Source organism: Ornithorhynchus anatinus, chromosome 21 (assembly GCF_004115215.2).
Source record: "Ornithorhynchus anatinus isolate Pmale09 chromosome 21, mOrnAna1.pri.v4, whole genome shotgun sequence".
Lineage (NCBI taxonomy): Eukaryota > Metazoa > Chordata > Mammalia > Monotremata > Ornithorhynchidae > Ornithorhynchus > Ornithorhynchus anatinus.
In genome coordinates this window covers 13,461,558-13,474,117 of record NC_041748.1, presented here as the reverse complement: position 1 = coordinate 13,474,117, position 12,560 = coordinate 13,461,558, and the positions used below count along the sequence as shown (strand labels likewise).

The 12,560-nt window shown below is 41.6% G+C and overlaps 1 protein-coding gene across 2 annotated transcripts in view; it reads right to left on the bottom strand.

The window, feature by feature from the left end:
- The window catches only part of FNDC1 (fibronectin type III domain containing 1), a 111,446-nt gene that overhangs the window by 36,023 nt on the left and 62,863 nt on the right, over positions 1 to 12,560 (bottom strand). For both annotated transcript variants that reach the window (XM_029049128.2, XM_029049129.2), the window contains 2 exons: positions 8,962 to 9,073; positions 7,113 to 7,505 (listed from right to left, as the gene is read on the bottom strand). In XM_029049128.2, the coding sequence (XP_028904961.1) occupies positions 7,113 to 7,505; positions 8,962 to 9,073 (505 nt within the window). The remainder of the gene's footprint in view (positions 1 to 7,112; positions 7,506 to 8,961; positions 9,074 to 12,560) is intronic.

The window sequence follows — 12,560 nt, the reverse complement described above, 5'->3', positions numbered from 1 at the left end:
CCATACAACTTCATAGAGTGTTAGCTCTGTGTGGGACTTATTTTGAAGTTATATATAATTCTATTTATTTATATTAATGCTACTGATGCCTGCTTACTTGGTTTGATGTCTGTCTCTCCCCTTCTAGACTGTAAGCCCGCTGAGGGCCGGGATTGTCTCTTTTTGTTGCTGAATTGCACTCTCCAAGCTCTTAGTACAGTGCTCTGCACATAGTAAGTGCTCAATAAATATGATTAAATGAATGAATTAATTACTCTATGTCTGACCTCATTATTTTGTATCTACTCCAGTGCTTAGTATAGTGCTTGGAATTTAATAAGTGCTTAAAAGTCCAATTATTATTTCCTCTATTTCTGGGGTATGTTCTAGGGAAGCAGCATGGCCTACTGGAAAGCGCATGGGCGTGGAAGTCAGAAGACCTGGGTTCTAATCTCACATTGGCCATTAACTTAATTTCTCTGTGGCTCAGTTTCCTCATCTGCAAAATGAGACTTCAGTACCTATCCTCCCTCCTTACGCTGTGAGCCCCATATGGTTCCTGATTATCTTATATCTATCCCAGAGCTTTGTACAAAGCACTTAAGAAGTACAAGAATACAATTGTTTGATGCTAATTAACTCATTCTCACACTTTGACCTGAATTGTCCACCTATTTTAAGGAGATAAGAGCTTTTTGGTCCAAAGTAGCTGGATAATTCAAGGCAAAATATTTATTTTAGGCTTAGATTTCCCAGATAATTGTGCATGTGTAAACCCCTGTAGAGCTGCACATCACAACCCAAGAATCCCAACCACAAATCCAGTGTTTAGTAAATATCACAATGGGACCAATATACCTAGATTTTGTATTACAATTCCTACCACTGACAAATTGTTTTATCATTTGTATGTCTGTGTACACTATAATGATTTATTCATTACCTGCCCAAGTCTCATGGTCTGTGCAAAGCCAGTAGGTTTCAAATAAAAAGATTCCCCACTAGGTTAGAGAAAATAATTTCATATAAATAATTTCTAAATTTTGTTTTTATATTCTTTGGTAAGTGACTGAATCTGGGAGACTAGCAATTCTGAGTGTTTTTGTTGTTGGCATATTAATCCTTAACATATTCCAGGAATAGCTCAACTGGGATTATAATTCTTGAAGTAAAGTGGCATCTGTCTTAGAACTCTGATGCCACAGCAATTCAATCTGTCAATGGAAGATTTTGGAAAATCCTATTGAGCTTCGAAATGATGAACAGGCGGGCACTTTACCAAGATGCACCTCTCTAAACAGCATCAGCAAAAGTCCAAAGCATGCCAGGGCAGCTCTACTAAATACTTGCTGGGATTTGGATTGGTTCAGTGAATTCTCTCAGCACATTATTCTGGATCTTCTAAATTTCCAAAGGCAGGTTATTTCCCATATACAATTAACCACCGTGTCTTCATACCAATTCAATTCCTATTTGTTCTGGATTGAGAGAAAGCATTTTTGTGTTGGGTGGGGTCAAGCTTGTATTTTCCTTATCTTGTCACTTGCGCTTTTGGATATGTAACTTTTGGACATAGGATGGACCTTGGCCTATAATTCCATAACAGTGTGGAAAACGGTGTAATTGTTACACCCTGGGTAATAAAGAGGAAGAAAAGGCCATCATTTCCTTTATGGTTTGCTGATGCTTAGCTGTCACCTCAACATGTTAATGTATTGTCCTCTTCAATGAGGTCCATCCATACTGCTTCCAAAATATTGTTTCGCATTATGATTTGGGTGGGTCTTCCAATTGTTCAGCCTCAGCAAATATTCTGGGAATAAGGAACTGGGTTTTTTTAAAGGACCAATAGCCCTCTACTGCATTTCTGGGACAGTGCCATTTTAACCCTGTGTAAAGATGAAACATTGGCAGAAACTAAAATCATCCAGATTGTTGAAGTAAATTCCACTCGAGGGGCTGGTGTAAAATTTCAAGAAGCACACTGAAAAGATGTTCCTACATATTGGTCAGAATGTGTCTATCACATCTGCTATATTATATTTGCCCAAGCACTTAGTACAGCACTCTGTACACCATAAGCATTCAAGAAATATGATTATTGGTAATGTTTGGGTTGAAAAAGTTACTCATCTTGGATTAAATCAACATTATCTCTGGAGAAATCTTGAACTTCCATGGGAAGCAAAGTAGCCAGTCACTGGTCATTTTAGGGACACAGATTTGTCCTAAAAAGTCATCCAAATTGGTCAAGGTATTATTTCCCAGCAGATATCCAGAGATATTCCAATAAATCATGACATTATCTTCAGAGGTGTTTCATGAAGGAGAAGTTTAGATCAGGTGAAAGTAGGAAGGATCCATGGTAGTTGAGCTGAACAGAGCCAAATCTGCTGTTTTTTTCTTTTTGGACCCTGGAACTCATGAAAAGGGACAGTGTGGCACTAGAATTTCTTCACAAGAAGCAGATACTCTAGCTCAGTTAGCTCCTGATGATAGTATGGCATCTCCAGTGATAGGCACCCTGACCGGTCCGGCTGAAGCCCTGGATTCTGCAAAACAAAGGAATGGTTAATTTCAGTGTATTTTAATAGTAATTGTGGAGTCTGTTAAACTCTAACCATGTGCCAAATACTGTACTAAGCAGTCAGATGATTAAAATAAGAATAGATAGAATTACATAAGAGCAGATAGAACAGAAATTGCTTCCCCATAGGACTCGTCGACTAAAGGGGAGAGAGTTTAGGAATCTTACCCCCATTTTTACAGATGAGAAAACTGAGGCACAGAGAAGTGAAGTGACTTGCCCAAGGTCACACAGCAGGAGAGTGGTGGAGCGGAAATTAGAGCCCAGGTCTACTGACTCCCAGGCTCGTGCTTTTCTACTAGGCCATATTTCACTGGAAGAAAGAGAAAAGTCTTGGAAAGTAAAAGTCGGTGTTAAGCCACTGCTATATTATCCAACTTTTTGTATTATGTCAATGGCCAACTTGTTTTTAAAGCAAAGCCAAGGCAGTTTTATCTATCTATGATACACAGTTGTAGGGAGGACCAGAAAAACAACAACAAAGGCAACTAATCCTCTATCCTAAAAATACTTATCTGAGAGGTCTTCACAAACTAGCATCAAACTTCCTGTGAAACTGTGTCTAAGAATATTATCTGAAATCAACAAAATAAATAAAACCCAAGAAATGTATTCTAAAATAATACAAAAGATGCAGTAAAATTGGAAAACAATGACAAAAGCTGCCTTGATTTTATATAGAACATTCTCCAAAAATACTCATCTTCATTTCCAGACTATTAAAGAACAGTCAACATAATTGCAATCGATGATAAGCAGAAAGTCAGTGAATCAGAAACCAAGCAAATTAAAAACAGTATTAAAAACAGGACTAGAAACCAAGCAAACTGAAAGAAGTGTTAAAAACAGGACCAGCGGACACAATATAAGGAAGAAAATGAGATGCAATTATTTTAAAAATCCAAGGAAAAAGATCATATTGTCTTCCCTAGTCACACATGTGCTCAGTAACTATCAGTGGATGAAGTTTTGCTGTGTAAAAGAAAACTTCCATTTGCAGAGATTTGCCAAATGAGTTAAAAGCCAATAATTTGAAAACTAGTCATTCCAAGTTTAGTGTATAACAGGAAATCAATAGTTATACCACTAACAACACACACAGAGAGACACAAATACACGGATTCATATATTGTAAATCTGGTCAAAGTCTAAAAGAGAAGAGGATTCTATCCTCTTTCTCTTACCATTCTGAGTTCTCTCTCCAGAGCTTCTGTTAAGGGCCTGGGAGTCAGAGGACCTGAGTTCTAATCCCAGCTCTGCCAATTGCCTGCTTTGTGACCTTCGGCAAGTTAATTCTCTGTGCCTCAAGTTTCCTCATCTGCAAGGTGGGGATTCAATCCCTGTTTTCCCTCCTTCTAAAACTGTGAGCCTCACATGTGGGACAGGGACTGCATCCAACCTGATAAACTTGTATCCATACTTGTATTTAGAGCAGTGCTTGACCCATAGTAAGTGCTTAACAAATAATATAATTTTGAGAATGATATTCGGAGAGCGGTGCTTGTCAGGAGAGGGCTTCTCTGAACTTGTCTGAGCCCCGGATTTGGGACTTACAAAGCTGCTGCATTGCTCATTCATTTAAATCAGCAGATAACAACCAGTGGAAAGAGAATGCAGAAAAACAATACCGGATTCCATTCCAAAGCCCTCAAAACCACAAACTGAGTGAAAAAAGAAAAGTGGCTATTAAAACTCACTAAATTACCCTACGTAAAGTAAAATAGGTCAAAACAAAATGCCAAAGCACTAAACACTCAACAATTGTATCATCTGTACTAATAAAAACCTGGGTGATTTAAGTCACCGGGTTGAAAGTCCCAACCCAAGATAATAGGATATTTCTCCCAAACCAAGAAATCAAAACAAATCGGGTCCCATTCTCTCGTACTCACGCTGGAAGCATTGGTTGTCTTCTTTCCACTGGGGTTCTTGTGGGAGATGTCCACAGATTTTCTCCTTGCTCCTTAGTAGCGGTTTATGGCCTTGTTAAGTGTTCCAGGCTCCTCTGAGGTCTCCAATGGACAACTTGGCTCCTGCAGTTCCCATTATGGTTACAGATGTTCGAACACAACTTGGAAGGCCCTTATTTGTGGAAATGGGAGGCTTCGGGGGAAATTCTGAAGAGGCCTCCGGGTGCGTTTCGAAAATTAATTGGAAGAATTGTTGGTACATCAGCCAAAGGGGAAATATTTAAAATTATGAAGAAAGGCAAGGTTTAACATGGTACTTCATTGACATTAAGCAGTGAAATTGCATGTGGTTTTTATATGGATAACCGAATGCTGATTGGTCTTCTCTTTGCTAGAAAAATTTCTTCTCTTTCTTTGACAGCAACCCAATTTACACTCTGTTTGCTTCAGTCTGTCATTCATTTTAGTGTCTATCTTTGCCGCTAGCTTGTAAGCTTCATGAGGGTCGAGATCATGTCTGCTAATGCTATTTCTCTCTCCCAATCACTTAGTACAGTAAGGGCTCAGTACATACTTCCTGATTAATTGAAAGTCACCACAGACAGAGCTAAAATAGTCCCCCAAGGACCAATCCTGCTAAATTATCAGATTACTGAACTCAGAGGAACCACTGCCTTCAAAGGGATCTCAGAAGACAGAGGAAATTTAAGGATACAAGTGCAATTTAAGGATACAGTAGGTGAAAATCGTGGCTTCCTCGATCTCATTTATGTAGCTGTTGACCTCTCGCCATATCCTGCCTCTGGCCAAGGAACACCCTCCCTCTTCACGTCCAACAATCACTTTCCCCACCTTCACAACGTTATTAAAAGTATACGTCCTCAGAGAGTCCTTTCCTGACCGAGACCTCATTTTCTGTCCTCCCATTTCCTCTACATCGCCCTTTCACCTGGATTTCACCCTTTATTCACCCCTCTCTGAGCCCCACAGCACTTATGTACGTACCCATAATTTATTATTTATATTAATCACTGTCTCCCCTTCTAGTCTGAAAGTTTGTTGCGGGCAGGAAACGTGTTTACCAACTCTTTTATATTGTACTCTCCCAAGCGCTTAATATGGTGCTCTGCATAGAGTAAGTGTTCAATAAATATGATTGACTGACTATAAGGATAACTGAGTCAGCACACCCTAGCAGTGCATTCTCAGGATCTCGCCTTTCAAAATGGCAACCTTGAATAAAAGCGGATCTGTGGGATGGGAATGATGACTGAGCAAGAATTGCTGACTGAGACTCTCAGGAAATGACAGGATTAGCCCTCGGCCAGTGAAGTGGGCTGGAAACAGAAATGTGTCCAACCAAGTGGCTTTAGGGGCATTCACTTAACTGGTCTGTACCTCAGACAAGGAAGTCTTTGCAGGACTCTAGAATCACTTTATAAAACAGCATGGCGATCTGGGAAAATAATTTTCCTTTCTCTAAAGCCTTTTCAATGTTGGGAGATTTAGACAATGTGAGACAGGGTAAAAAAGAATAATTTCATTCCACCTCTGTGAAATGTGATTCCTACTTGATTAATGATGATGATGATAATTGTGGTATTTGTTAAGCACTATGTGCCAGGTACTGTACTAAACGCTGGGGTGGATATAAGCAAATTGGGTTGGATACAGTCCCTGTCCCACATGGGGTTCACAGTCTCAATCCCCATTTTACAGGTGAGGTAACTGAGGCCCAGAGAAGTGAAGTGACTTGCCTGAGGTCGCACAGCAGACAAGTGACAGAGCCAAAATTAGAACCCATGATTTTCAGCCTCCCAAGCCCCTGCTCTATCCGCTATGCCATGCTGCTTCAATTATTTCATTGACAAAATCAAGGATGGCCAAAATGACGCCCAAAGGGTCAGGGTTCCCTGGATGATGATGGGATTCTAGATTTGAAGGATTTGGGGCACTTTGGCATTTTCAGCTGAATCTTTAGTCACAGTGGGAACACACCTGTATTTTCCTTCTCCTGAAAGGAATGGGCAGGCCTGATATGTAAAATGGTCATCTTTTTGTTTGCAAATAGATTGGCTTGGGAAATTATTGGGAGGAAACAAACATAACTGTACTTGGTCACACTTCGAAACCTAGTCAGGTACTAAGGTACAGCTGGACATGCAAAAGGCAAAATCATCTTAGCTCAGAATTTTAGAGATGTTTTAACTGCTGCCTTAAACTTGGGTGATTTTCAGTGGAAAGCTCAACAAACATCAACCGAATACACCAAAAAGATGGACTGTGTTGACAAACAGCAAACATATGTATCACTGAGAAGTCAATAAATCAGTGGGATTTATTGAGTGCTTACTGTGTGGCAAGCACTATAATAAGTGCTTGGGAGAGTACATCTCCTGGCACCTCTTACTGGGAACTTTTCCATTTCTAAACCTGGATTGTAGAAAAGTGCAGAACCATTCTGAAATATTTCCTTTATCTCCTAGGCTCGCAAATACTTTCAATTTCTTTCTTTGGCCTGCATTTATGAAAAGGAAAAAGAGTAGCGCTTATGCGAGAGTCCACGACCGTAAGGTTTGAGCCTGCTGTCTGAAATGAATGGAATTAAATGTCAAAACGAATGGAAGTTACGGTACCTTCAGAGTAGCATTCGGGCTTGCCATCCTGGTCCATTACTACTTTGCCATCATCATCATACTGGGCATAGGTGCCAGAGGGGCAGGTGGGCATTGGTGTGGTTGGCTCATGGGTAGTGGTGGTCGTAGTCGTGGTGGTGGTGGTGGTGGGAGGAGTTGTTGATGTAGTTCGAGGTGGTCTGGATGTAGTTTGAAGAGGTTTGGTTGTAGTTCGAGGAGTCTTGGATGTAGCTCGAGGAGGTTTGGTTGTTTTTATCACTTCCAGACCCATCAAGGGCTTGCCTCCAAGACTTAGCACAGGCCGATCTTGTGCGCTGGCTAGGGGTTTACCGTGCCTTCCCTGTCCGAACAAGGGAAGTCCATCAGGACTGACCACTGGGGTTCCTCCCATGTCTGAAAAGCAAACCAATCAGAGCTGCATGGTGGGAATGCTCTTAGAAAGAGTCAGGGCGGCAAATGGAATTCCGTTACCCCAGGGAGCTGGGCTAGCAATATAAATAATAATAATAATGATGATGGTATTTGTTAAGCACTTACCATATGCCAAGCCCTGTTCTAAGCGCCAGGGTAGACACAAGGTAATCAGGTTGTCCCAGGTGGGGCTCACAGTCTTAATCCCCATTTTACATATGAGATCAGTGAGGTGCAGAGAAGTAAAGTGACTTGCCCAAAGTTACACAGCTGACAAGTGGCAGAGCAGGGATTAGAACCCATGACCTCTGACTCCCAAGCCCGGGTTCTTTCCACTAAGTCACACAGCTTCTCTGAAGTAGGTTCACGAGGGGTTGGGATATATTCTTAGAGCATGGATCTGGGTTTCAGGAGGTCATGGGGTCTAATCCCAGCTCCGCCACCTTGGGCAAGTCACTTCACTTCTCTGGGCCTCACTTCCCTCATCTGTAAAATAGGAATTGAGACTGTAAACCCCATATGGGACAGGGACTGTGTCCAACCTGATGACTTTGTATCCAACCCAGAGCTTAGTATAGTGCCTGGCACTTAACAAATACTACTATAATCGAAAATGAGCTGGAAAAGGGAAAATTAAGGATTTAGAGAGGCCAAAGAAGACAAGCATCACATGGCTCTTCCAAGTGTCCCATTGCCACTGCCAGAAACAGAATACTGGGCTGGATACGCCATGACTTATGTCTTTAGGTCACCACATGTCACTCATGTCATGTCGGTCACCATTAGACTTGGGGTGGAGGACCTCAGAGAGGTACAACCCAAATAGGGCCATCTCCCAAGGAGCAGAAATATAATCAATTTTTAGTAGCTACTGAGTAAATGTTATTTATAAGTTAATCAGCTTTGGAAGGCCAGCATTCTGAAAGTTATGCTATTCTGACTTAAAATGGGCCATTCCCACAGAACCACAGAAAATTCTGATTTGCAATGTATATTTCTTTTCCAACCATTCCTGAGCCTTCCACTGGCTCCAATGCAGTGAAGTATAATAACATGGAAAGACTATTTCAATGTATGATGGCTTTTTACAACTCATGCAGAGAAGAAATTTCCTTTTCACCCTTTGCAAGCAGTAAATGCTCAATAAATACTTCTTTTACCCTTCCAAAGCTGGTGGTACTTTACACTTTTTATAATTCTCTTGATTACCCCCAGTACAGTGTGTAGACTGTAAGCTCTTTGTGGGCAGGGAATGTGTCTACCAACTCTGTTGGAGCATATTCACTCAAGTGCTTAGTACAGTGGTCTGGACACAATAAGCACTCCATAAATACCTTTTGCTTGATAGATGAGGAATGGTTGATATTGTGAAGCGAATGACAGTGACTTGGGTCAAAGCAAAGAGGAGTAGGTTTTTGCTGGAGGGTATCTTACTTACCAACAATGGTTCGCCCATCTCCACCTAGTTTAACCCGAAGTGGGTTTCCATGTGAATCTTGGAGGAATCTCCCTTCGGCATTTAATACTAATCCCCGGTCAAGATCTACCACCTGCAAGGAACAAAATAAGAAAAGAAAGTGTTGTCCACCTCTAACTTTCATCAGTTTCTTCTGAAACATCAAAAGTAGAAAATCATTTTCTTGTTCCTAAGTGGTTATGGCTCAAAAAAACCCTCAAAACCAGATGAGGTACTGAGTACATAATTTACATTTTAAGAATTCCCATCTGCCCATTTAGGCTATTTTTCCTTCTTTTAGCATTTCTCTGAGGTACAATAGTCCAGAGATTCCTTCCATTTAGGTGTATTAGATGTCATGGCTTACATGATGTGCTTGAAAATATTTTCAAGCAAGTCTGGCCAGAGAATCCCAGGGCAGGAGGCAGATGTTAAACTACAAGCCCCCAAACTGCAAAAGGGGCTGGTTTCATCTAGAAGCCACTGGGACATTCTTGGAGGGGTTTGACTTCTTCAGCAATAGAGGGAGAGCTTGTGGTTGAAGCCACTGTGATTGAGGCCAAGATTTTCTCAGTGAGAGTTTTTTAGAGGAAGCTTAATTTAGTTTTTGTCCCCTTTGTTCAGCTCTTTCGTTCTCATCTGCTCCCAAGTTAGAACCAACCCAGGAGAAGAGTTTCACCTAGTTTTTTCTCCACTTAAGTTATACCTGGAGTAAAGAGGAAACTAGGGTAAGATGATCCAATCTCATAAGCTTGTCTCTACCCCAGGGCTTAGCGTATAGTAAGTGCCTCACAATAAAAAAATACCAGGATTTTTGTCTAGACTTCTTTCCATCATCTTCCCCCAACCAAGTCTTAGGATATCCAAAGTGACTGTTTCTGGTAAGCAGGCAATCACATTTGCAGCTCTAAACTTCAGTGACTTTAAATATCATTCTGTAAAAACTAGCATTATATTTTTCATGGCTATTCTTTCTGATTTGAATTTCATCATTTCTCTGTTTAGGAATTTGGTGTGGCCATGACTCCTGGAGTGTTCACAGTCCAGTCACTGTGGACAGCACTACCATCCTTCCTGTCTCACAAGTCCGCAATCTTGGTGTCATCCTTGACTCTGCCCTCTCATTCACTCCAAACATTCAAACCATCACCAAAACCTGCCAGTCTCACCTTCACAATGTTGCCAAGATCCGCCCTTTCCTCTCCATCCAAACTGCTACCTTGCTGGTACAGTCTCTCATAATATCCCGACTGGCTTATTGCATCACCTCCTTTCTGATCTCCCATTCTCCTCTCTCTCCCCGCTCCAGTCTATACTTTACTCCACTGCCTGGATTATCTTTCTACAGAAATGCTCTGGGCATGACACTCCCCTCAAAAATCTCCAGGGGTTTCCCATCAACCTTTGCATGAAGCAAAAACTCCTCACTAATGGCTTCAAGGCTCTCCATTGACAGGCTGCCCCCTCCTCTCCATCTAAGCCCAATCCACACACTCTGCTCCTCTGCCGCTAACCTGCTCACTCTGCCTCATTCTCTCCTCTCCCGCTATCGATCCCTGGCCCACATCCTACCACTGACCTGAAATGCCCTCCGCCCTCACATTCGCCAAACTAACTCTCTTCCCCTCTTCAAAGCCCTACGGAGGTCTCAGAGCCTCCAGGAGGCCTTCCCAGATTGATCCCTCCCTTTCCCTCCTCATTGTCCCTACTCCCTCCCTCTGCTCTACCCCCTTCCCTTCCCCACAGCACTTCTGTATATTTGTACATATTTATTACTCTATTTTATTGATGATGTGTACATACCTATGATTCTATGGTATTGATGCCTGTCTACTTGTCTCCCTTCTAGACTGTGAGCCCATTGTTGGATAGGGATTGTCTCTATGCTGTTGCTGAAATGTACTTTCCAAGCACTTAGTACAGTGTCCTGCACACAGTAAGTGCTCAATAAATACGAATGAATGAATGAACAATCAAGGGCTAGATAGATACTCCTGGTTTAGAGTTTCTAATCATATATTTTCCTTGGGTTGTTTGATTCATTCATTCAATTGTATTTATTGAATGCTTACTGTGTGCAGAGCACTGGACTAAGCACTTGGAATGTACAATTTGGCAACAGATAGAGATAATCCCTGACCAACATAGGCGTGGTTAACTATAGTCCTAGTTTGGTATTTAGAAAGCTAAGTGGCCCCAATTTCAATCTCATGAACCAAGAGGTTCCTGAAAATAGTAAGGTGGCAGTTAGACAATGTTGTTTTATAATATATATGTATATATATATTTGCTATATCAAAGAATAATCCGACTCAACCTTGAAGGTCATCTGATCCAATCCCCTGACTCCAGGCTGGGAGGTAGTATGGCCTAGTGGATAAAGCACGGGCCTGGGAGGCAGAGGATCTGGGTTCTAATCCTGGCTTCTCCACTTGCCTGCTGTGTGACCACAGGAAAATCACTTAACTTCTCTGTGGATGTTTCTTCAATTGCATAATGGGGATTCAGTACCTGCTCTCCCTCCTACTTAGACTACAAGCCCCATGAAGGACAGGGACTGTGCCCAACCTGACTAAAATATTTCTATCCAGGGAACTTATAACAGTGTTTGATACATGATCAGTGCTTAACAAATACCATTTTTTTAAAAAAAAAAGCTGTCCACTTTCCCTAAAGGACATCACGGATGGTGTTCTAAGCAGCTCTTTCTGGTGTCTTTTCAGTGTTTAACCACCTGAAAAGTTAACCAATTCTTCTTTTCATCTAATAATAATAATAATAATGTTGGTATTTGTTAAGCGCTTACTATGTGCCGAGCACTTTTCTAAGCGCTGGGGTAGACACAGGGGAATCAGGTTGTCCCACAAGGGGCTCACAGTCTTAATCCCCATTTTACAGATGAGGTTACTGAGGCACCGAGAAGTTAAGTGACTTGCCCAAAGTCACACAGCTGACAAGTGGCCGAGATGGGATTCGAACCCATGACCTCTGACTCCAAAGCCCGTGCTCTTTCCACTGAGCCACAAGGTTGTGGGCCGTTATCTCTACATCTCTGCTGCTTTCGTTTAAACCCAAATGCATAGCACAGTGCTCTGCACACAGTAAGCACTTAATAAATACGATTGAATAATAAATATGATTGAATGAATTTCCTCTTGTGAATATTTGATTAACAGTCCCCCTAGGGAATATCTTCATATTCTTGAGGGTGATCACTTCTTCCTCTTGTCTTCTCTAGGATTTGGACTAAGATCCCTTTAACCTGCTTGCTATTCCTTCAATTATTTATGTCCCTCTTCAGTTTCCCTACCTGTTTTTTTCAGTGCAGGGACCAAACCTGGACCCTGGAGTTCACCCAATGCCAAGGGAGAAAGAAGAATTATGACTTGACTCTTGCATGCCATATTCCTGTCAGTCAATCCCAGTATCATATTGGCTTCTTAACTAGTGGCACTACATTGTTGACTCCTACTCTTCTTGAGGTCAGCCAAGCCGCTGGCCAAGACCCTACTTTGGGTCATCTCATATTGGTGATGAGTTGTTTTTGTCCTTGAACACAGACTTGGGAAGATCCTGATACT